Here is a 25,655-nt window from a genome sequence, read left to right on the forward strand (position 1 = left end):
CCAGGCTCAGGTCAGCCTCCGACTCCCCTCCAGGGATGCTGAGCGTGTAACCCCCGCCTGATCCACCCAACCCTACACCGCAGGGGAGGTGCAGAAGATGCTCTGAAACGGAGGGGGGGGGGGGTTAGGGAGGGGAAGAAGGGGGGAGTTAAACCACAGGCTGCGCAGGACCTGGCGAGGTGTTTATAAATAATGCCACGAAAAAAGAATACACTGCGCCCTCGGCTCTCTAACACAGCGTTTTCTTCTCCACAGAACTGTGACTATGGTTATCTCGGTGGTATAATTATCTCGATTTGATGACAGATTAAAAAAAAATATATATATATCCCAAACACCTGTTCAAGAGTTTTGTGTTTTTAAAGGCCATTGCCATTAACCTTGGGCCATGCACTTCATTGTGTTTAATTAGCAAGCTAATGAAGCCAGTTTTATTCCCTTTCTCAAGCACAAGAGGATAAACACAAGACGGTGAAAGAGGAGACCAGATCCATTTGCAGCACAGTTCATTGCTGCATGGCATTACTTAAACTTGCACCCAAATAAAAGTAACGTAATGGCTCGGGAAAACGCGACAGCAATGCGTTCTGCAAGACAAATCCTTTTACACCTTCTGTATTTTCCAAAGCTCATGGATTAAAACACGATTTCTGAACATTTGGGCGGCAGAAAATTTGCAAACAAAGGGCTAAAAACGAACATAATGTTTTCCTCAGTGAATCTTCACTATTCCAAAAATTAAGCATAACAGATTTTATTTTTTTTAAAAAAAAAAAAAAAGAAAAAAAAAAAAAGAATAGCAGCCCGTGCTTGCTTTGTTCCAGCCAGCCAAGGTAGCGATGAGAAGCACCAACAATGGAGGTCAAGCGATTTTCGAAAAGCCCACCACTTTCACACAGTCCTAACGCGTACACACACACAAAAGACATACTTCAAGCAAAGCCCAGTGCTACGAATCCCAGCAACACATTGCAACTTTGGGGATTCGGGGCTGTTTTCACTATGTTTTTTTTAATTTTTTTTTTTTTTTTTTTTTTTGACTGAAGAGCTGTGGGAAAAACTAGACAATGAAGATCGTGCTGATAAACACTCAGAAATATCACAAGAAAGGCAGAAAAGGCTTTAAAAGAGAGGGAGGGATTTCCAGAATTGCGAATGCGCTGATTTAATGATCCAAGAGGACCTTTCCAAATAAACGGAATTATATTCATTTTCTGAGGTTTCTTTATTGTATTTTCACAGGTGGGGGGCAAGTCAGCGTAAGTATGCCCTATCAGATTATCCTTTTCATATCACGATACATTTAAGAAGCTTTCAGGGTTAATTTTTTTAAAGCAACTGCTTCCCCCCCCCCCCCGCCTTAGATTTCTACCACTGTAGCACACAGCTATAGGAGCAGGTTAAAAAAAAAAAAAAAACCCAAACAAAACCAAACCAAACAAAAACCCAACCCCATACCCAAAACAAAAACAAAACAAACAAACAACAACAACAAAAAAAAAAAAACACAAACCACCCAACCCCCAAACCCGGAAGCCATCTCTTTTATTGAATCACCCGAGATAAAAGGATTCCAAGATATATGGAAAGAAAATACATTGACCATAAATCTCCTTTATGCACATAATAGAATTTTCCAGCCAAGAGAGCTGTTGTGATGATAGCAACGCCGAGCCCCAGGAATACTGATGGCACACACACACACATCCCCTGCTTCTTCCCAAATACCTGCTCTCCCTCAGCACTGCTATGTCAATACATCCCGCACCCCCCCCCCAACACACACACCCCCCCCCTTTCCTAACACATGGAAACAAAGCTGCGTACAAGTGTCCCAGCGCCGAGATAAAAAAGCCCAAGCTGGCTTGGCTCACCATCAAATTAATAATTTCTTTTTTAAATTATTATTATTTATTGCCCGCTCCCTTTTCATTGCTTTCCACCGCGCGCACACACACCCCCCCCCCCAAACACACACACACACTTTCGGCGTGACTTCAAAAAAAAAAAAAAATAATACAAATAATTAAGCGATGGCACTGTTTATAATGCCAAAGGCAGGCGGTGGCAGTGCATATTTAATGGGCACTCGGAACAAAGGAAGCCCGGCTGCAGGAGCGCCCCGGGGCCGGCTCCGCCGCCCGCTCCCCCCCGTGCCCCGGCCCCGCCGGGCCGCCCCTTCCCGGGGATGGAGGGGGGGGGGGGGGGGGAGGAGAACACGCGGGGAAACCCCCCCTCATCTCAACCCCCGCTCCCACCCGCTTTGCAATCCAACGATGGCCAAACCACCGGGAACTCCCCCGCTGCCCAGCGCGGAGCGGGGAAAGGGCACGGCTGCAGCATCGCTGCACTCCCCCCCCCCCCCGGGCCACAAACACACCCCCCCCCTCCACACCGCTCCCCCCTGGCTGGGGAATGGGGGTGAGGGAATAAGTTACTGCCCGGTGCCGGGGCGGGGGGCGGCTGGCTCAGCCCCTTCTGAGGTGGTGGGGGGGGGGGGGGGGTCGTGGTAACCAGGCAAAAGGAAGGGGGGGTGGTGGGGGGTGTCAAAATTGCTGCCGCCCCAGTTTCTCTTGGAGAACATGCAGCCATAATTAAATGGAATTGGAGGGGGGAAAAAAAAAATAAATAACAACATTAACTAAAAAAAATAAAAACGAGGAGGGCGAGCGGGGAGCGTGGGGATTTCAAGCGTGCCCGCGTTTTCAGTGCTGGGGGAGGGCACAGGGGGGGCTGACCCCTCCCGCCCACCCCATGGCTACGGGATGGGGCACCCCCTGGTCCTGTCCCTCGTCCCCCCTCCCCGTCCGTCCCCCCCCCCCGGCCCGCGGAGCGCTGACCGGTTTCCCCCCCCCCCCCGGGTGTCGGTTAACTTCCACCCCGCGCCCCTCGGCACAACGCGCACCCCGCGGCGTGGAAGTTTGGGGGCCAGCCCGGTTCCATAAAAGAAATGGGATGAAGAACACAGAAAATAACCACCACCACACACACACACACACCCCCTCCCCGCTACAAAAGCCTCCTACCGGGGGGGATGCTCCCCCAGGAACACACACACACACACACCCCCCGCGCCCCGCACACCCCCTTTTTTCCCAACTTTCTCCCCGCAGCGCCAGCCAGCCCCGAACGGCTCGTTTCGTGCTAAGAGCGTCCCGAGGGGGTGAAGGAGGGACCGGGGTGGGGGGGGGGGGGGGGGGCTGTCCCCCTCGGGGCAGGGGGGTCCTTTACACACCCACCCCCGCCAGGGTCACACAACCGCAGCCCGGCAGGAGCGGGGCACACACATGGCCACTACCTGAGCGGCTCCGCACCATTTCGGAGCGACCCCCGGGTCTCCTCCCAACTTCTCCCTCCCCACCACCACCATCACCCCCGTAACGTCCCCGGCTTCCTTCCCCCCCCCAGTACACACACACACACACACGCTCCGGCAGCACCCGCCCCAGAAGTAAATGCCCATTTTTGTAAAGTTTCCTCGATATCGCGCCGTGTTTACATTGCCATTAATTCCCACAGGCTGCCCGAAGGGAACAAAAAGCAGCACGGAAAGGCTCGTCCTGCGAGCAGGGAGAAAACGGAGGCGGGGGGGGAGGGTGTGAAGGGGTGAAAAGCGGGAGGAAAAAAAAAAATAATAATAATAATAAAGAAAAATGAAGCAGATGGCAGCGGCGGGGTTATCCCCCGGTTTGCAGGCTCGCTGGCCGCTCTGCTGTTTCGGAGGGTGGCTGCAAGTAATTGCACGGCCCATTCAATTCTGCATTTGGAGAAGCGACCGCAAGCCCGAGCGGGAGGTAAACAGGCAGAAATGCACTTACCTGCACAGAAAGTTCCACAAAGCAAGGCGAAAGTCAGCCACGAAGCAATCATATTCCTTTACTTTTTTTCCCTCGCGTGCCCTTCTATCCCCAAGGGAAACAAAAATAAAAATAAAAAGCGAGAGAGAGCGAAAGAAGGGGGGAGAAGCGAGGCTCTGCCCTCTCTCTCTCTTAAAAAGAAAAAAGAAGAAAAAAATCCTGCGGGGGGGAAAAAAAAAAAAAAAGAAAAAAAAAAAGAAAAAGGAAGAAAATCGGATTTAATTCCTTCGCAGTTGCAAAATGTATCCAGCGGAGAAGGAACAGCCCCGGACGGTTCGACCTGCTCCTGCCTGGCCCCGGCGTTTGCTCCGAGCTTTCCAAGAGTTTCTTTCCCTGGGCTTTTGTGCTGGGAGCGCGGCGTGCACCACACACCGACTCCCCCTCCTCCTCCTCCTCCTCCTCCTCCTCCTCCTCCTCCTCCCAACCCAGCCCCTCCGGCTCCCCCAGCAGCAGGGGCGAGCGCACACGCCCGCCTGCGCGCAGCCCCCCCCCCCCTTCCCCTTTCCCCTTTCCCCTCCCCTCCCCGCGCAATACCCGCGCAGCCGTGCGCAAGGCGTGCAACACACTCACACACGCACACTCACACGACAACGCACAGGCGCTCCCGGCAGCAGCGGAAACTTTGCAAGGTTACCGACCCCGCATCCAGGGGGGCTGCGGAGCGGCAGGCAAGAGCCCGCGGAGGAGGCGCGGAGCGGGCGCGGAGCGGCGGCGGGGGGCTGGCGGCATCGCGGGCTGCGCGGGGCGCGGAGCGAGGGGGCGGCGGGAGCGGAGGCTGGGTCGGGAGTTGCCATGTACAGGGGAGGGGAAAGGAGGGGGGGGGTAACTGAAAAAGGCGTAAAAAAAAAAAAAAGCGGGGGGGGGGAAGGGGAGGTTTGGGTGGGTTTTTTTTAATTTATTTTTTTTAATAATTTAAAAAAAAAAAAAAAAACCTGAACCGAGTCCAAAATGGCTTCTAAAAAAAGGGAGAAGCCGAAGCGGAGCCAGCGGGGGAAACCCGGATGTTTGATACAAAGAGGCTGGCGGGGGGCGGAGCGGCGCGGGGGCTCCGCGGGCGCTGAGTGGGGAGCGGCGCTGCCCGTCACGGCCGCGCCCCGCGGAGCGCCGCGCACCGCACCGCACCGCCCGGGGGGGCGGAGAGGAGGGAGGAGGAGGAGGAGGGATGGAGGGGCTCAGGGCGAAGCCACCGCGGCCTGTTGGTGGCCGCCGGGAAGCCCCACACACACCCCCCCCCCGTGCCCGCCGCCTGTCCCTGGGGAGCGGGCAGCGCGGCCCCCCCGGGGGCAGGAAAACCGGGTCCCTGCAGAAAAAAAAAAAAAAAACCAAACCACCAAACACATTCCTCCTCTTCCAGGCTGGTGGAATGTGTTTTCCCTGCTGGTGTCCCGCCTGCCCCGCAGCCCCCTGCACCCAAAAAAGTCCCTCGTCCCCAATATCTTGCAGGGATTGTGTCCGGGATAGTGTCCGGGGCTGAAGGGGCACCTCATCAGCATCAATTTTCAGGCAGTTTCAGGGTTAATAAGGTTTTTCTCTATTGCCAGGGTTACAGGAATTGAACTCTCTCCGCAATTTATTTTAATTATAACTAAATAATACGGCATTAGGGAGCGCCAAAGGAATCTTAAGGGGAAGGGAAGATGCTGAAGCTGGGTCATTCCCAAGACTTTGGGTCTGACGGGTCCATGGACTCATGGGGAGAAAGGGCCGCGGCAGGGACGCTGCGTTCCGGCAGAGCTCCCGCGCACGGTCCTGCGTCCTCTCATTTGTCCGATGGGGAGTAAGGCTGAAAATGTTTCCAAAAACCATTTGCTTTTTTCCTCTGGAGGGAGATAAGAGTAAATATGTATCGTTCTTTTAAAAGTTGGAGAAGCGTTACGTTCGGAGAAGAAATGTTTATATTTATTTTACAGTAAGAAGCTCGCAGGAAACTTCAGGAGGCTTTTATAAGGGCTTGTAACCTCTTTGAAGCTGGAGACTTTCTTTATATATGTATAGCACTTGCACAACAAGGTCTTAACTGTGAATGGGATTCCTAGGTGGAGATGCAATAAACTGATTAAGAGTATCATTCATGGTATCATACCTCATTCATATGTTTACTATAAGTAAAGAGGAATACAGGGGCAGGAATGTAGTGGTTGCGACTTTAAAAATGATACTCTTCGGGGCAAAGTTAACAGCTAGTGTGCGCGCCGACAGGCAATGCCATTGGTAAAGCTACCAAAAACACTCGAGAAAATAATTTTTGGAGCAAAAAGCAGCAAAAAACAGCCCGCGAAGAGCTAGCGCTGGGCACGTTTGTGGCGCGGAAAAAGCGAGGTGGGTAGCGTCACCCAGCTGGTCAAACCACAGACGGAAAATAAGGAGACGTGTCTGTCAAAGGGACGGGTCAGGGATGATCCCTGTTTATTCAGAAACAAGCACTCACAAGCAGGGTTTGGGTTTTTCATCTGGAGGCAGCAAGGACTGATTTTGTCACTGGGGGACAAATCACTGAGAATCACAGAATGGTTCGGGTTGGGAGGGACCTCAAAGATCATCCAGTTCCAACCCCCCTGCCCTGGGCAGGGACACCTCCCACCAGACCAGGCTGCTCAAAGCCCCGTCCAGCCTGGCCTTGAAGGCCCCGGAGGGTGCAAAAAGGAATATAAAACTGTGGTCAAAGGAGAAGTAAATGTCCTGGCTGTGGGCTGCAGCAGCTCAGGTGCATTCAGAGCCTCAAGAGGAGACACACATAATGGGTCAATATTACTATGAGGCTGCTTATTTCATTCAAAAGCAAACAACGCGTCAATGTTTCTGCTTATTTCGTTTGAGGAGTAAGTTCTTAAACAGCTACCGAGTGGCTGAAGTACGGAGAAATGTGTAGGGCGATAGAATACGACGCAGTGTTCCACTCTAGTGGCATTCCCCATGATTAGCTACAACGAGACATTTAGTTCACACCGAGAAGAGAGCAGCCCTCGGGAGCGGGCAGCGCGGGCTCGGGCTGCGTCCCTGCTTAGGCTGAAACGCTCCCTGGCTCCTATTTTTAATTCGCTGCGCCAGGAAAAGCCCCGTTTCACGGCACCCGGGTTTGTGCTTTACAGGCAGAGAGAACCTGGGAGCACGTTTATCAGGCGGCTGTCAGCGCTTTTGAGGAAACGGGCCCGGGGCGCTTGGGATGTCGTCGTAAAGCCGCCCAATAAGCCGGGCGTAGGGTGGCCTTTGGCACTTGGACAACGTGCCGCTGCGTGGCACCGGCGATGTCCCAGGGAGAGCTGGCCGCCCGGGGCGGGGGGGGATTTTGACCCAGGGATAAATGATACGCTGAATATTCATTTATTAAATTGCCGCCCCCTCTTGCTTACATTGTTTCACAGGGGGACGTTCACCCTCCTGGAAAGCTAAAATGTTTTCCCTGCTTGCAACATAAAAGCCGGGGAGTGGGGTATTGTCCCTGGAGGTAATGTTACAGCCTTACCAAGATGACACTTAAAAACTTCGTCACCCTCCAAGAATTTTGGGAATAGCAACGAGCGGAGGTAGCAAGTGCTACGAGCAGGCAGTGCTGGCAAGAAGTGCCCTTACAAGCGGTGTTTTCAAGAGCTTTTTCCCGTTTCCAGTTATCATTAGAGCTGCACGGCTCAGACCCTTTTTAAATAATTATACTCCCCAGTTAAAAAGCCCTCCCGCGCTAAAATAAATTCTAGCTGAGATGGGTTTATGCTTTGCAGCCTCATATGACACTCAATCTTTCTCGCGTGACTGTTGGAACAAGTCAAATTCATGTATTTTGATACCCCGCACGTGATAAAGATACTTGGATCACTTAAGCCGGTACAAAACTGCAGTCCTCGCATGTCATTTATCTTAAAATCCTATTGTAGCTCTCGTGAAATGTAATTTCTTCAGTGAATGGAAATTTATACTGACAGAGGTGTTATAAAACATGGAAAATACGGGGGGAAGGGGACCCAGCGTTTCCTTTATCTCGTCAAGTATTCACTAACGGGGATTTATTTTTCAGCGCGGCGTCGGTTGGTTGCAGGTTACGGAGCTCTGGTGCAGTTGAAGGGACCCGTTTCCAGTCGTCTTCAGCAAAACTTGCATTATCTGCAACAGGTGAGCACTGTGTCCGGTTGTGGGCTCCCCGGTCCAAGAGGGACAGGGAACTGCTGGAGAAGGTGCAGCAAAGGGCTACCGAGATGCTGAGGGGACTGGAACACCTCTCTCATGAAGAAAGGCTGAGGGATTTGGGTCTTTCCAGTCTGGAAAAAAGACGGCTGAGGGGGAACCTTATCAACGCTTACAAATACTGAAAGGGTGGGTGTCAGGAGGATGGGGCCAGGCTCTTTTCAGTGGTGCTCGGGGACAGGACAAGAGGTAACGGGCACAAACGTGAGCATAGGAAGTTCCACCTGAACATGAGGAGGAACTCTTTCCTGTGAGGGTGGCAGAGCCCTGGCACAGGCTGCCCAGAGAGGTGGTGGAGTCTCCATCTCTGGAGACATTCCAAACCCGCCTGGACGCGTTCCTGTGCCACCTGCTCTGGGTGACCCTGCTCTGGCAGGGGGTTGGACTGGATGATCTCCAGAGGTCCCTTCCAACCCTATGGTTCTATGATTCTGTAAGGTGTGTGCTGCGGCCCCAAGACGCAAACTGGCTCACAGGCTGCAGTTCCCACACCGGTTCCTAAAGCTGCTCGTAGGAAATCGCTCAGCCTAAAGAAACCCCTGGCATCCCCAGCCTCTAACCTTCCCGCTTCAAAATGCCTGGGTAAGAAAAAACAAAACCAAACAATTTATATTCATAACCTTGAGTAAATAAATTGTCACTTTAACTACGCATTTTATTGTAATTAAGTGCTTCCCAGTAATAACCAACCCACACTATGAAGCGGTTTCTTAATATAACGGTAAGCGAAGTTCTGGGTTGTGAGCCGAATTAGGGAAGCTTTTAAAAGCACAGACCAGTTAATACGGCAGGGCGGTGTTGCACGGGTCTTAACATGTGGAGAGCGTGGTGGTTTTGCTGAAGAACTTTATCCTTATTTCCAAGAAATCCCATTGCCGTGCGGTGGGTGTCTCACCTGCAGAATTTCCCAGTGGGATTTATACCCAGTATTAGCCTGACTCTGCTCCCGGTGGCTTTCCCTGACTCGGAAGGGAAGAGAGCCCAGGCAGATTTAAACCTTCCCCGGCTTTCTAAGGACTCGCTGCTGTCACCTCTCCATAACGCAGCTACAATTAACCTTGCTGGAATTTCTCTATTTGAAGCAGCTTTAAATTAGAGCCCGAACTTCCAGACGTGGATGCAGATGGTCTTTGCTACTGGCTGTACGAGCCCTTGGGTTTTTGCGCTAAAAAAGCCCACCCACGTTGACAAATTTGCCCTTTGCGGTCTGGCTTCAGCGCGGCCGGTAAAAATAGCGGGTGATATGGCAGACAGAATGGGCCCTAAACTGTCCGAAGGTATTTTTTGGTAGCTTTTCTTAGCTCCAGACTAAAGAGCAAAGCATCAGATGTTGACAGATAGGGGGGAATATACCAGGCAAAGGGATCCGTTACCGAGATGCCGTAAACCCGCAGTTTTGTTGTCCTCTAGAATTTCAACTCTTCCCTTGTTTTCTGGTTGTATTTTGATTAAGGTGTAAATCCCAGCAACCGGCACGTGTCGCTCAGTGTCAGAGCCGCATGCCAAAGCTTTGTTCAGGTTGGATCTTTAGCGTCGTTTTACTCGTCCGTGAATTTTGTTCGGACTTCTGGGGCGCAGCTCATTATTTTTACCGCTGTAACCAGCAGAGCTGTCGTATAATTATTTCCCTTTAAATCCGGGAGAACTTCTCAGGCCTATGGGGCGGGAAACTTAATTGCAAGAAGGGTCCAGAGGATGCTCGGTGCTGGACGGCAGCTGTATCATTAGCGTGTTACCTCCCCCGGCCAAAAAAAAAAAAGTAAGGGAGAATCCAGGCTCTAATCCATGCCCCCAAGTCATGCCAGCTCGCCGGGAACCAAAGCACGCCCACGCTCGAGTTGGAGACTTCTGTGCTCAGACAAGGAGGATTACGGCCATCATATGACTAATTCTGCAATGACGGTATATGCTTAATTGGTAAAGGACTGCATTTTCTATCTTTTTTTAACCCAGGACGTAGCGTCAAAGGTCTGCCTGATGCTTGAGGTTCCTTTCAGGTATTTTCTTCATTGAGGTTCACTGTACTTAAGGATACTGTGGCCACCGGCTTTGTCTTATGCCCTTGAGCGCTACTGTGCTTTTTAGTGACGAGAAACCAGCATTCAGATTCCCCGGAAACACCAATCTGTGCTGCTCTCTCCGCTCACACAGGGATTTCCCTGAACCTCTGGTACAAAAGCTCTGGCCGTTGCAAAAGCTGGTGGCCAGGAGTCAGGAAAAGCAGAGTGAGCGGGCTGGGGTGCCGGCTCGCAGACGTTCATTTTAATGTCCTGCTTTCAAGCTCTCTGCCTCAGTGTCCCTGTGAAATACAACTACAGTCATTTCACTATCGGTGGTGCTTAGCTCCTAAAAAAAAAAAAATTAAGTATCTCTCTAACTTCCAGGAGTGCATGTTGCAGCAAGTTGAAGTCAATGCATCTTAAATTTGGTGGAAGGAAGATGTTTCTACCAGCCGATGGTACTTTAACCATTCGAACAGATTACCAACTGCCACGGCAGCAAAATCCCTTCTGCTTGAAATGTTTGAGACTGCCTCGATGCCTGTCAGGAAAATGTGCTCCCAAATTGGTGGTAGCAGCACTGGAATCGCTTCTTGGTGACAATCCTGTAACTGTGACAGCCTCCAGTAACGGGAGTCTATTAATCTCTTGCTCTGTGCCCATAAAACATTCTGTCCTCCTTGCGTTAAAAGCTGAAGGTAAATAAATACAGGTCCCATCATCAGATCCTTTTGCGTGCGTAGTTCAACAAGGGGAAGGGCAGGGTCCTGCATCTAGAGAGGAATAACCAGTACAGGTTAGGAGCTGACCTGCTGGAAGGCAGCTCTGCAGAGGGGGATCTGTGAGTCCTGGTGGACAACAAGTTGCCCATGAGGCAGCAACGTGCCCTTGTGGCCAAGAAGGCCGATGGTCTCCTGGGGTGCATTAAAAAGAGTGTGGCCAGCAGGTGGAGGGAGGTCGTCCTCCCCCTCTACTCTGCCCTGGTGAGGCCACATCTGGAGCACTGTGTCCAGTTCTGGGCTCCCCGGTTCAAGGCAGACAGAGAACTGCTGGAGAGCGTCCAGTGGTGGCTATGAAGATGATCAGGGGACTGGAGCACCTCTCTGATGGGAAAAGGCTGAGAGACCTGGGGCTGTTTAGCCTGGAGAAGAGAAGACTGAGAGGGGATCTCATCAATGCTCATCAATATCTAAAGGGTGGATGTCAAGAGGATGGGGCCAGACTCTTTCCACTGGTGCCCAGCAGCAGTACAAGGGGCAACGGGCACAAACTGGAACACAGGAAACTCCATCTCAACACGAGGAGGAATTTCTTTCCTGTGAGGGTGGCAGAGCCCTGGCACAGGCTGCCCAGAGAGGTGGTGGGGTCTCCGTCTCTGGAGACATTCCAAACCCGCCTGGAGGCATTCCTGTGCCACCTGCTCTGGGTGACCCTGCTCTGGCAGGGGGTTGGAGGAGATGATCTCCGAAGGTCCCATCCAGCCCCTGCCATTCTGTGATTCTGTGTTATCCACAAACCCTCTATGTGAGATGGACAAGCAGAAGGGCAGAAGAAAAGGGTCCCACCCTGGAGGTGAGGCTAGCCAGGGGACAGAGCTGAGAGCTGGGGGCTCAGGAGCTGACGAGTCACCCTGGTCGTCCTGCTTTGCTTTGTGCGACAGCCGGCATTACTGGCACCGGCTGGGGGTGGCAGGCGAAGGGCAAGGTGTTAAAACCTGCTCTGTGCTTGGAGCGTGTTCGGACCAGGTTGGGGCAGCCTTAAGTGCCGCGCTCTTTTGGGTGGCTGCCAGCAGATCCCCTGGGGTTTTGCAACACCTAAAAAAGAGTCGGGGAATACAACAGCCCTTAAATCTACGGAGTGAGAACAGCACGTTCAGTCACTGCCCTTAGACTCTTCCCTAACCCTATCCATTTAAGTTACCATCCTCCAAAAGAAGATGGTAGGTATTTACCCACGTTGTCTTCAGCTGTTGATGTTTTACCTGCAAATGCAACGCAGGTGTTTTAAAGTGCATATGGTGGCTACAGCAGCCCAGAGCCAAGGCTTGTCATCTCTCCAGCTCCGTCGCCTTCCTCCCTCCCTCCCCAAGGTGTTTGGTTGGCAGAAGAACGTCTTTCAAATTCCAATTTTTTATTTAAAAAGCTAGACTCGGGGGTTTTAAACCGGTTGCGATTGAGCTTTAACAACGGGAAGGTTCGTGCGGAGGTGCCGCGTCTCTCTCTGAAATGGCTCAGCCTGAGAAAAGCATCTGTATCCCTCCTGCAGCCAGCTGGACCGCGCTGGAGGGTTTGCTTTCGCTGCTCTTACCTGTGGCCTCGTGCCTCCCGACACGCTCAAGGCATGTGTGGAAGGACCAGTAAAATACGTCCTGTATTTTTAGAGTTTGTCCCAGATTATTGGCCTTTGTCCCAGATTTCAGTGGTTAGGGTATAAGAATGCCCAGTGAGGCTGAATGCTTCCTGCATTGCTCTCAGGAAGGCTTTAATCAGGAAAAATACCCTTTCAAAGAAGGCAAATAATTAAGTTTTTGTGGCAAATACTCTACTGCCATTAGCAGGAGGTGATAAACACTCAAGACCACAGCATAAATAGAGCGGGGCAGATGCACTAAGTTTGAAGTGCAATATTATTGTGTTACGTGGGATTGAGTAATGAATTGGGCATCACTAGCCAGGTAGTTTTCCTTTTGTGTTTATTGGGACCAGAGTTTGTTTTTACACCGTAAAGTGTTTTTCCCTGCTGCTCACCGTGGGGAAGAGCTGGTACAAATTGCCTGGAGGAAACTCATCCCACATTCTGGCAGCTGGCAATGTGCAAGTGGGGAGCTAATGTTGGAAGGGATCTCCAGGTGTCATCCAGTCCATCTTCCTTCCTTTGGCAGTGTTTATTCGACCTGTATCATAGAATGTGTTAGGTTGGAAGGGACCTTTAAGGATCATCTAGTCGACCCCCCCCCCGCAATGAGCAGGGACATCTTCAACTAGATCAGGTTGCTCAGAGCCCCGTCCAACCTGACCTGGAATGTTTGCAGGGATGGGGCATCTACCACCTCTCTGGGCAACCTGTTCCAGTGTCTCACCACCCTCATCGTAAAAAAATTTCTTCGTTATATCTGGGCGGAAACTACTCTTTTTTACTTTAAAACCGTTACCCCTTGCCCTACTGCTCCAGGCCCTTGGGCCTCATGACATTCACCATAGCCACCACATAGTCCTAGACTCCACCATCTCCGGCATGCGCTCCTCAGCTTTGGGGGACTTCTCTCTTTTCAGCCCTCCCAGTTACGCTGCAGGTCTTTGGGATGCGATCCCTTTTGGGTTCATTCAAGCAATTTCTGGGCTTCATGGGCTTCCACCTTGGTCTTACCTCTTTACCCTTCTGCTTCTTGCCTAGCTGCCCTAATGCCCTTCGTCAGACTGTTTGCTTAGCTTCTTAGCATAGGACATACCACATGTCATAAAAAGTACAAAGTATAAAAACTATTCTGTTAAGAATCCGCCACTGGTCCATCAGTTTTGTAGAGAGACAGGAGTGACACATTGCCAATACGGATGCAGGTCCCGCAACGCTCGGTCATGCCAGTGAGAGGAACCTGCTTTCCTTCCCAGAGCTCCCCGGCGTTCAACTCTTGGACATTTTGGCATATTATCAGTGATAAATGTATTCGCAAATGAGAGCAGCCAGCCCTGCAGGCCGCTGTGCCAGGGTATTGCGCGTTCCTGGCATGGGCAGTGTCTTTCCATGGATTTCAGAAGAACGAGACAGAAATATTTTTGTAGCCAGCCTCAAGTTTTTATCTATTTGTAGGTGTCTTTGTGTCCTCTAAATTGGGATTAGATCCTTTGGCAGGAAGACCGCACTTCATGTCTTGACTTTCCTGGCTCTGTATCCACCCAGCCGTCTCTTGCTCACTGATCTTGTCCCTTTTATTTTTGCCACCAAATGCCACTCGTGTGTGTTGAGAAGCGGGAACTGTCAGCAGGGAAATTATCAATAATCCAGCAAGCACACAATCTGTTTCCCATTTCTCGTGGCCTATCCGTGCTGTGGGATAGTGCACAGACCCTTAATTATTCACCTACCATAGGTTTAACTCGTTGCAAGTGACTGCTAACACCAGGTTTAAAAATAATTCAATAATAATGGAGGGAGAAGAGAGATTTTTAAAAAATACCAAGCACGGCGTGGGACAAGGATGAGAAAGGTGAAGGACATATGACAGAGGCACTGGTTGGGGGTATTCCGGTAGCCTGGGTTCCAGCTCAAGCTTCTGCAGGATCTCTGATAGGCTTTGCTTTACTTATCTCTTAAGTCCTGATCAGAACGGGAGCAACGGGCTTTATCCACAGAAGTAATTAAAATGTTGCACTCCCTGGCAGGGGAGTTAAAATCAATTTCTCAAATACAAGATGAGGAGCAATGGGCCAGGCTGCTGCCGTGCGGAAAAAAATGCGGGGCTGTGATGCTTGGGAGCAGAGCAGAAAGCCAGCCCCGCAAAAACCCGGCAGTCCTCCCGGGATGCCTGTTCAGAGGGGCACACCGCAGAAGGCATGGGATGATCTTTCCATTCAGCTTGGCAGTGGCAGGGTCTTGGCTCGAGAACAGTTTCCACACCTCGGGAAAGATACGGCTCAGCTGGGAAAAGCCCAAAGAGGTGCAAAAAGAGTGATTGGAGGTGGAGAAAACCTGCCTTTGAGGAAAGGCTGAGAGAGAGAAGTGTGTGGTCTGAAGAGGGGACCAAGCTGGGACAAAACGAGTTGCCAAATACTTGCAAGGATGATGCAAAAGAGAAGCGGCACAACCTGTCCTCGTACCTTCTGCAAGTAGGGCCAGGAATGGGCTTCAGCTCCAGCAGGAAAGACGTAAGGAAAAGACCAGGAAAAACTTCCCAGTGCTATGGATAGCTCAGCACACAGGGATATTCCCACAGGCTGTTGTGGAATTGTCACTGCAGGAAGGCATTAGGGAAAGATCTTGCAGGGATGGCCCGAGGTATTGTTGCTTGTACCGGGGGGGCTCTTAGAAGGCTTTATCCAGCTTTCTTTTCCTCTTTCCTCCAGTTGCCACTGAAATCATTGGAATTCAGCACTTCAGCGTTTGGGAAGACCTGCCACAATAGCAATCCCCTGTTTGCAATCAAGGAGATTGCAAGAGCTCTCCCCTGCATACTTAGCTGGTCGGCAGCTCCTGGGATTGTAGGGGTGCAGAAACAAGATAGAAATAAGTGTGCCGTAACTGCAGAAGCCGGTTGTTCTAGAGCATTAAAAATCCAGCCTTTCTTTGACAAGGAAACGCTGCACATGAGCGGAGCTTTTCCGTGGGAAATACTGCAAAGAAACCGCAGTTCTGTGCAGCGTTAGAGAGGCACAAAGGAAATGTCGTTAGAAGCCCCTGACAGTGATCTGTTTTACAGGGAATAGGAGCGATTCGTGAGCTCTCGGAAAAATAGAGAGCATCTCTCTTCTGCCCCTGTCCTCACTGTCTGCCACGTCTCTAGGACAGATTTCTTGAGAGAAGGGTCTGTGCCTTCTCGCTCGGTTAGCTCTTACACCTCACGTTTTATTTGCTAGGAGACTTGAACGATGAGCAGCAAACGCTCTTGTTCCTATTTTAAACACACGGAAACTGCAGTACGGAGAAATAAAATGACTTGCTCAGGGTCACAGAGCAATTTTGTGGCAGGGCCAGGACCAGAACCCAGCTCCCCTGCTCCCAAACCCGCGTGCCAGCCTTCGGCTCTTCAATGACCCTTAATTTTAATCACCTTCCAAGGAAGTCTGTTGGCCTCTTCCAGTTGACTTCCATGGGAGCAATGCCAGGTATCAAATGAAGTCGGTGGGAATATCAATGCAAAAGAAGCCAATATTAGATGCAAAGAAAGAACCGATGGAAGGGAAAAAATAGATTTTACCAAAAAAAAAAAGGAATAAGTTCTAGCGCCGCTTCCATAATATCATTCCCCCTTTAATTTGTGCCTGGTCAAAATTAAAAAAAAATAGATTGCTAATATTAATAGATGAAATGAATCTTGAATTTTATAATAGTGGAGGAAATGAAAGGACCAAAGTAATATTGTGTTGTTAACTGAGATTTTAATAATGATTCTGTCCTCAGTTGGTGCATTTATTCCACAGAAAGTAAATCATTAATGAAGAGCGGGGGGAAAACAGTTTTATGGTGATGAATTTTTGAAAGAAAAGTTTAATTTTGCTTAACTTCTAGAAACTCTGAAATATGCCCGGAGCTCTAAAACTAAAAGATAAACACTTCAAAAACAGTCCACAAAGATGGAATTTAGCCAAGTGACTAACACTGCCTGGGGTAGGATGGAGCAATGTCCGTGGCTCCTCTCCAAGAGAGCTGAGGTAAGTGGAAGAGGTAGGTTAGAGATGTTGGTTTTGATGGAGGAAGGAAGGTTTGAAGGTTTACTGTTGGTTGGTTGGATTCTCATAGCTATATCTGGAGGGCGGTAAGGACATCATCCTCACCCTAAACCAAGGGAGACCTAACTGGGCTCATCCTACGGTTTCTGGGGACTTTTTCAGGATCTGCTTCCCCCATGTCCTCTGCAGGGGGTGGGTGGACTCAAACCACTCTCAGCGCTGTGAGGGTGTTTGACTTCCCAGGTGAAGAAAGAGCCCACCAATGCTAGCGTGTCCAGTGGTGCCTCTTGACCTACCCACCACTATCTTCAATGGACACCTCTATGGAGTCCCAAAAAAAAGGGCTCCCTGGAGCAGCATCCTGTTTCACACCAAGTCCCCTGGCTCGAAATGTTGAGCGTAGGGATCATCATGGTCTCACAGCGGTGGAGAAGAAAAGCATCTCTGTAGCTGGGATTTGATGGCTAAGAAAAGGCAAATATGGAACATACGTTCCTGCCTGTGCATGAAAGAGATGGGGGAAAAGACAGAATTCTCCTGATTCCTTAACGAGTACAGCACTAAATTTGCAAATTAAATGACATTTTTGTATTTAAATTATCAAATCAATAAAGAGATGTAAACATTAAGCAACGTTATATGAGAGCCTGGAGTGTCACCACAAAAATTAAGACTGTGTAATTAAAAGTACAATGCAATTTATTTTTATATCGTTCTTCATTCAAATCAACAAATCTTATTACTTACCCAAAAAATGAAAAGCAGGCTGCAAACTAATTCGAAAGACTAAGACAAAGTGGCTATTGAAAAACCTACGTTTCTTGGTCCCTTATATCTGGCAGCAGTCATGATTTAATATTTTAACTGCTGTAATAGGTTATACTGCTGAAGAAGAGTGCATTAATTACTATGGGAAACCTAAAAAAAAAAAAAATCTAATTAAGAAGAATAAAATCATTCTTATTGACTGGGAAAAATAAAACTATGGAAAGGGAAATGAAGGATGAAAAAACTGAAGACCCGCCAATATTAATAAATGTGGTCTGCTCAGCGTAGAAAACACACCTCTGCACTTGCTGGGGGGAGTGTAGATTTGAATCTGGCTGGAGATCGCGGTTTGCTGTGGCTAAAGCTCTTCTCCAGCATCTCACCCACTGGAAGCACCTTCTAATTAGCTGCAGCACAGGGAGTTGAGTTGGCTCTAAATTCAGCTCGACATGTCCATGCAGAGCCGGCCCCACTGGCTGCGTCTGAAACACCAGGCCAAGAGCACGTGATTGCCCTGCATCTCTGGATGTAGTACGAGGGAACGAAATAATTATCTTCATAGTTCCCATCCTTCCTAAAAAGGCACAGAGGACATGTGTAAGAAAGCAGCCCTGTGGCCCAAACCATGCAATACGTCATGCCTGGGGACACGGTCGGGATGAATTGCCATGGGCAGATGCAGATCTACCTTTCAATTAGCCACAGACCTTTAAAATAATTTAAAAGGAACCTTTCCATGTGAAATACCCACCCACCTTGTTTGCCCAGACCCAGCTAAGGTCATCTTTTGACTTCATCCCCAAGTACCCTCCATAAGGGAGCACCTGTCCTCCACATCGCGTGCCTTCACGGGATCCTCAGGGACGCAGGGCTGCTTTGGGAGCAGGTGCATCTTCCATCGGCCAGAAACGGCGGCCAAAAATGTTCGGAGGCGTTTGACTATCTTTTCCAGATGTGAAACTAGACGGGACCCTGTGTGTTTTTGTCATCGCCGGGGCTGGATTCTGGGGCTGTGATTTTGAGCTTTCATCCCAGTTTGGAATAAGAGGGTGTTTATTTCATGATCTTGCGCATCCTTGTGATGGGAAAACTCATTTTCTGCCCAGCTTTACCGCCCTCATTCCTAAAGATCCCACTGATGTCGAAATGTCTATGGATGTTAAAAACAAGGGAGAGGATGCCATAGGGTCAACAGCTACACTAAGTGTTTAAACAAATACAAGCAGTTTAATTACTTCAGCTGATTTTGGTAGTATGAATGCCTTTTCAAGCCAGAAGTTATCCTTTGATCACTTATATTTACTCCACATATAAAATAGACTACAGCGGTTTGGCCGGTTATCTTGTACATCATCCAGTAACTCGTACATCATTAATATCTCCAAATATGAAAAATTAGTGGTATAAATTTTGCACAGCCCTTCCAGCGTTACAAATCTTCATCAAAGGCAAGAGGAATTGTCTGAGGAATAAGGACTTCAAGATTCAATGAGTGCATACTGTGCCAGAGAGGAAGAAACTGAGCGAAATCTTTGCAACAAACGGTGCTATTACGGATACGTGCTGGCACAGAAAGCCAGCAAAAGGGCACGGCAGCACCTTGGCTGTATTTCGGCGGTGTTACTGATGCCCAGAGTTGCGCGGCTTTTTGCTCAAAGGTAAGCACCTTCTCCTTTCCCGCCTTCACCTGTAGAAAACAAGGTTCCAAAGCAGCAAGCATAGGCAGGGGTTGTTCAAAGGGTTTGTGATTGACCGGGGGTTATTTTGCAGCACAGAAACATCCGAGCAGTAATGCCTTTTGATTAGCAAAGAATTTTTATGTTGAACCTTGCAAAACACGCAAGGATTACTCATGAAGAGTATCACATAGACCACGTGTAAGTATCTACCCAAGGATTGCAAAAACAGCCTTTAGTTATAAAACATAGAAATAAGCAAAGATTAAATTCGCCCTTTGAGGGAAAGACAGAAAGGGTTTTTCATGTGGTAGCGCCTGAAGGCCGTTGTATTGGGACATGCCATACTGTACATGCTCTACTAATCCAGGATCCAAAGACGGGAGAACTTTGTATAGTCTAGCCCGAGCTCCTGCGCAACCAGACCCCCAGGGCTGATGCAATCCCGAGGCGCAGCTCACGTACGCGATTTTGAGTCGTGTCTGGGACTGGGGACACACGGGAGGGCCTGGGGCTGTGGGCTCTTGGTCAGGGGTGGGACGTTTCAGCTACCTGAAGGTGGGAGTACCACCCTGCTCTGGCATCCCTCCGCCCAGCCGTAACCCTCTTTGCGCTGCAGGATGCGGGGCCGGATGCACCAGCAGGTGACCGCATCAGGGCAGGGGGAGGTCGTGAGGGCGGTGGTGGGATTAGACTCCCCTCATTTCAGATATTTACAGAGTAGATTTCTAAATGCGAGCTGTCGCACTGGGCTTTCCAGGCAGCAAGAAGAAATAAGTGTTTTTATTATGCAATTCATCCGCTCTGTTTTAACCATCTACTTTAGGAAGAGATGAATCACCGTAGACTCCATCGACTGTATTGACTGGCTCTCCATTGACTAGCAGGGGAGCCACGGGTGACTACCTCAAGTGCAGATTTCTGCTTTAGTTGGGTGAATCCACCGAGAGCTTCGCGCCCAAGGTGTAAGACTTGGCTGCTCTGAGCAGCTCAGACTGTGGCATTTCAGTCAATAACTTCTGCAGTAAGCACAGTATTTTGGGAGAAGCGACACCCGTCAGGAGGAGTTTGCAATGTAAGTAGACAAAAGAAATGGCGAGTGGGAGGCAGGTGCCCTGTGATTAGTAGGAAATAGAGTCTACGCCTCCTGCTCCTGCACCACGTCCCTCCAACCCTGCATCCCTTACAGCAGGTCTCCATGTCTTCACAGAGAGATTAGTTCAGGTATGAAATAATCATTCTGGTGGTTAGGTCATGATGATTGCTGTCATCTCTCTCCCTCCAAACTGAAGGGGTCCTGCTGAAGTCACATCTCATCCCCCTCTGGCTGTTGCTGCTCTATCTATCCTCAGCGCATCAGCCGCTTCTGAGAAAGCCTTGGGTCACCAGGCGAGAAACTGGCTGGGTCATCAAGAAAGCGTACGCTTGGAAGAGAGAAACAACCCACGTCAGTCTGTAGGAGCGTATGCCATTAAAAGCAAAAACCAGCCTACACGTGTAAGAGCGGCAGCCTCTACAGTGTGGTGTACGTCCACACACTTAGCCCGTTGTTTCAGGAACTCCGTCTCCCTTCGGCTGTGATCGCTCTCGACTGTTTGCAGTCTGTGCGCAGTGACGTGCGTGGAATATTACTATGAAAATGTGCATTCTTGTTAATAGGTGTAGTTTAGGATGATTGTTAGCAGAGCATAAGGCCTTATTGATTGAAAGTGGCATATGGCAAGGATGTATAATGATTCACTTTGGCTGCTAGTTTGAAATCCTATTCACGGGCAAAAAAAAAAAAACCCACCACTCTCCTTTGCAGTCAGGCTTCATTCTTTCTGCAGCGTGTTTTTTCAAACCGGGCCTTTTTGCAAGTGATCCGTAGGAGAGATTTCCTGCTCTCCTGGGTGTGTGCTCAAAGCTCTTTTCAGTCCTGCAAGGGCAGGTCACAGGAACAAAAGCTGAAGTTATCATACGCCTCCCTTTGAGGGAAAGGTTGGTCGCCTTGCAGCTCTCTCCTCTAAAACTCTTTTTCAGGGCATTTGGTGTTTATGAAAGGTGGTGGACTTGAAAACCTGATGCACGGTAAATGCCAGGGAGGGGGACAGCCTGAGCGGTGCCCGTTTTCCAGCAGCACACCTCGGTGCCCGGTGGGAGAGCGCGCGCGAATCCCCACCTGCGGCAACAGCCTCGTGGAAACGGTTTTGACATTTTTACCAATTGCATTTTCGAAAGAGGAAGCTGCCAAGGCTCCGGCGAGCTGCACTAAAGGTGAGCGCTTCTCTGGATCCAGCTCCTCTTCACCAGGGGGGAAAAAATGCCTGTTCCTACATGGCATCAACAAATACAGAGTAATTAACCTGAGGTAAAATCCCAGTGAAAGCAAAGCAGCTAAAGTATTAATAACATGTGAACTGACAGAGATAAGCCCTAAGGACCTCAGCCATCTCCCATGTGTGTTAGCAGGTCCAAGCGAAGCTCGGGTTGTCTCACCTGGTTTGCCACGTGTAGACTGACACGGTAAGCACAGACCTTGTGGCTGGGTAGAGGTGGCACTTTGTGACCCCCGAATACCCCCCGCTGCCACGTCACTGGCGCTTCGGAGGGATGTGTTGAACCTCAAGAGAGGGTTCCTAAAGGACGGCAGCTCAGAGTGACCCTGCCCCGGTGCTCAATAGCAAACACAGCTGCAAGTGATGCTGCTACTGACCCCCACACCCGCTGCCGGGAGGGCACTGCGGGGAAGGGTTTTGCTAGGTTGGCTGAATAGTGGAGAAAAAGGTGATCCCAGCAACCCCTCAGAGCTATCTTGCAACCTCCACCATACAGGGAAAACCGGGTCCTAACCCACCAGGTGATCGACTTATCCAGGGGGCTAACTGGTGGAGGGAAAGAGCGTTGTCTCTGCCCATTCCTATAGCCCTGCAGACCTCCCTGACCTATAGCTGTCTCATTTAATAGCGTGATGTTTGGTGATATCTGGATACTTTTCTTGGCAGCGGCACCACGAACGATTCAAATGGCGTTCCTCTCACTACTGGAGGTACAGCCCTTGTGTTTCCCCACCAGCAAATAAAAGAGCGGAGCCTTCGTATATATCTCTTCTGGGAACTGGTGCTTTCTAGGAATTGCTTACAAAGAATTAAGTAACCCAGTTGATTGTCATCCAGAAGCCCTGGGCTTGCTACATGATCTTGCACGATTCTTTTTTCCAGGGAGATGCTTCTTGCAAGACCGTCGCGAGGATTTGCCTGTGGTAGGCAAAACAGGGCTCCCTTGAATAAAATAACTCTGAACAAGGGAATAAACTGAGTGCCTTTCATTATACCTGTCACCAGTTTATTTACTCCATGGCCTCTTTCTGCCATAAAAGTCTTGAGTGATTTCAGCATACTAAAACATCTGCACTCATTTTCAGAAAATAACAACAACTGCCAATGTATGAACTCACTATTTTCTCAGAACGCCTATTGTTCAGTGTCCGGCCCTTATTGTTTCTCATCTCCTGTGAGTGGTTTACAATGAAATCCACTTTATTTACAGTGGAAGGCAAAATATGTCGGAGCAAGACAATCGACTATAAGCCTTCAGTCAATAACAGCTTATTTTTGTGCATGCTAAAACGTAGACATTTCTTGCGTTCGTTGAAATCGGTGGCAAAATTCCCATTTGGAGGTGTCTGTTGACTCCCGTGCCAGGTCCGAGGCGCCTGCTAAGCGTAAGCTGGTGCGCCTTACCATACACCTTCTAAAACTGGATCCAGCGTGCACAGACCATCTTTTGATGGGCTCCGTGAGCCATCCTGCAGCGAGCGCTCGCAATTTAAGGCCTTGTATCAGGACAATACTTTAGCATCGCTCAACTGGTTTGCTGATTAGGAACCTTTGTAAGAGACTGAGCTGTTGACAGGTGAATCATCTCTGTCCCACAGCGTCTCAGTCTTTACTCTTGGTTTGTGGCCAACATCAACTCCCACTGAAGGCCTTTCTTATATAGTTTTCCCGTGAATGCTTTACATGGGGTCATCACATCTCCCAGATAAACACTGAAAAGCTGAAGCCTGCTATTAAGCTTCTTAAAACATTAGAAAGACAATCATTTTGACAGAATAGATGTTAATCACACTTATATAAAAGCTTTTCATCTTCAAAGCATTTAACCAACATTAATTACACGTAATTGGCTTTTCCACATACGTCATGAAAAATGCACCTTTCATGTCACTCGTCGCTGCTATCTTACCTAGGATTACTGAGCGAAAGCTGTGCCTCTTCAGTGCAGCACGGCTTCCTGAAGCCACCTGAGGCCTCATCTTGCAAATCACAAAGGGCAACATTTAAAACAGTCGCACAGAGTATAGACACCTCGGCTGCGCTGAGAGATCTGTGGAAAAAATAATGCCATCCCACTTGGGTGCCTGCAAAGTTTGTAAGTGTCTCCATTTCCCTGGCAAAAGCTTCCGAGGAGACTCTTTGAAGTTTTGCAGTTCCCCGTGCCAGGGGATGTCCCCGTGTTCACTAAGCCCCTCCAGGTCCCATACCCGCACTCTGGTGTCCACAAGCACTGCTGCTTGCCCGAAATGCCCAGGATGCCCTAGCCAGAAGGCAAGGTGTTCTCTGGACTCCAGCAGCACTGCATTTGAAAGGGTAAAGTGAAAAGAGAAGGGATTTCTTTTTCCATAGTAACTTCATCTTCAAGCACTTACCCAAGAAGTTGAAAACTTGGGTCTGTTTCCTTCCTCTGAGGAGGTCTGAAACCCTCATCTGCCACCACCCTGTCATACTTTTCTTGCGTGACCTTTTCATTGAAACAACTGCTACATTCAGCCACAAGCAACTTGAAAAAGTTAAGATTTTTATTCCAATTTACAACATGTGTGAGACAAAAAAAAAAAAGATTTCTTGCCCAGTGAACTGTCAGGATTCAGCTAGGAAATACGAGTTCCACGTGTCCTTGGAAGAGCTGGCTAGTGTTCAGGTTCCCTAGTGCTCAGGGCTGAAAGGAAAGGATTTTGGAAGCATTAGTCACCAAAAAAATAAATTCTACCAGAGAGGATAAATCAAGAACATTTCTAAGGGAAGAAAGAAGATATTCTATACAGGGACTAGATCACAGGGAACGTTTCCTGGAGATGTGCACTAGGTGGAGGATGAAGTTCACAACAGGTAAGAAACCAGACCCATGCATTATCTGTGATCAACAGCACCACCCAGGTCAGAACCGTAGGACCTTTCCTATCAATCAGAGATCGGTGAAAGTCCTGGTAGGTGTCTTCACTGTTTGGCTGCCTTTCAGAAGGTGATACTGAAGGTGGTATTATGCTTGTTTTCATATGGAATGCGGCGCCATTTACAAGGTGATTATCCCTGTTCATATGGGTAGCTAATAGAGCTAAAAACCGTGCTGTAAGTTCAATGGCTCATAAATGGGTGAAAGCTCCGCCTGACGTTCCTGCATGGTGTTGAAGTAAAAAAAGGTGCTTTCTCCAAAGCCCAGGATTTTCTTAACTTTTATTCTTAACCCTCAACTTTTATTCAGAACCTGAGATGGCTACAAAGGCCAGAGACTGAGTTTCCCGTGGAGATGTTTGGGTCTGGGATGATAAGTTGCAAACCTCTTGAACTGTCTTGCATGTTGAAAGACTCTCCATCCTTCATTAGTATGCATTAGAGAGGGGGAGACCTGCGTGGTACAGTCAAGATGAGCAGAAAAAACAGTCCTGCTGTGTCAAAGGAGCCCAGGGACCTAACCCCAAATTGCAGGCAGGCAGATTTTTAGAAAAGCATTTAAGTGACGATTTCCAGTGCAAGCCATAATTGTGCTCATAAATCAAGAAGATCCTTTAAAAATCCCACACAGTGTCACCTGCCCTCAGTAGCTGGAGTGGCTGTTTATTTTGCAGACATCTTCACAATTTCATTCTCAAGATTATAATTCAGTTACTGGTAACACAGTTCTGTCATCCTACTCCTACCCTTGAAGTTAAGTAAATGGTTAAGTGCTTTATTGGTTCGGAGCTAGAAGACTCTCCACCTTGCAGGATTGAGCCCTGTAATCTATTTGTATTTCCTTTTCAACTTCTGCAAGTAACCCCAAACAGGCTGGGAACACTAAGTGCAAAGTTACGGGAGATGACTGTGGCAATTTCTGAATGACAAGAGCATTTAAAAGAAATGTCAAGAGTCTGTGGGCTGCAAGCTTTTATGTTTCAAGGAGAAACAAGAAGAAAGGAGGGACAATAAATCAAACGCAACAGCTTAGCATGCTCCATCTCTGAGAGTTAACCTCTTGAAAGCCATGTCCCCGACACGGCGCGGGCCACACTCCTTTGATCGGGTCCATTATTTTCTGCAAAGCAATGGAAACAGCAGGGTGGGCTCCTCCATGCATGCCCAGGGGCCACATATACTACGCTTTGCTTGACATGTGCTATGCATTTATGGGTTAACATCAAACATGAGCTGATTTATAATTTTTAATCAAAAAAGGATTATACCCTAATAAATCCTAATAACGTATTCTGTCTGGAGGTTATGTGATGTAGTCATATAATATACTGGTAGCTTTGCTCTCCTATGCCTGGAAGATGGGGAAAAGTTTTTTCACTTGTCAGTAAGCTGCTCCTTGGAAATGCTCAAATGCATCAAGACCCTGTAAGCACCATGATACAAATGGTCATCCTCTTGGATGGAGCCTTTCCTGCTATCACAGGTTTTGAAGCACCGAGACCAAAGTACCGTGTATCTCCTCCTCTCTCACTTTCAAAGGCCAAGTAATGCTGGTTAAGGGCTAGTTATTGGTAGTTAACTA

General features: G+C 49.0%; 1 protein-coding gene and 1 long non-coding RNA gene across 3 annotated transcripts in view; one reads left to right on the plus strand and one right to left on the minus strand.

The window, feature by feature from the left end:
- The window catches only part of ACVR2B (activin A receptor type 2B), a 103,959-nt gene extending 99,393 nt beyond the window's left edge, over positions 1 to 4,566 (minus strand). The window contains exons 1-2 of the mRNA XM_063324353.1: positions 4,442 to 4,566; positions 3,819 to 4,016 (exon numbers count right to left, since the gene is read on the minus strand). Coding sequence (XP_063180423.1) covers positions 3,819 to 3,870 — 52 coding nt within the window. The 5' untranslated portion in view covers positions 3,871 to 4,016; positions 4,442 to 4,566. The remainder of the gene's footprint in view (positions 1 to 3,818; positions 4,017 to 4,441) is intronic.
- A 3,297-nt stretch (positions 4,567 to 7,863) lies between these two features.
- Positions 7,864 to 25,327, plus strand: LOC134511034 (uncharacterized). 2 transcript variants are annotated; one of them, XR_010069773.1, is made up of 5 exons: positions 7,864 to 7,961; positions 16,256 to 16,398; positions 18,603 to 18,842; positions 19,687 to 19,935; positions 20,883 to 25,327. It is a non-coding gene; the product is annotated as an uncharacterized LOC134511034 (long non-coding RNA). The 2 variants fall into 2 exon arrangements; XR_010069772.1 differs by having other exon boundaries at positions 19,687 to 25,327.
- The last annotated feature ends 328 nt before the right edge of the window (positions 25,328 to 25,655 follow it).

Source organism: Chroicocephalus ridibundus, chromosome 2 (assembly GCF_963924245.1).
Source record: "Chroicocephalus ridibundus chromosome 2, bChrRid1.1, whole genome shotgun sequence".
NCBI lineage: Eukaryota > Metazoa > Chordata > Aves > Charadriiformes > Laridae > Chroicocephalus > Chroicocephalus ridibundus.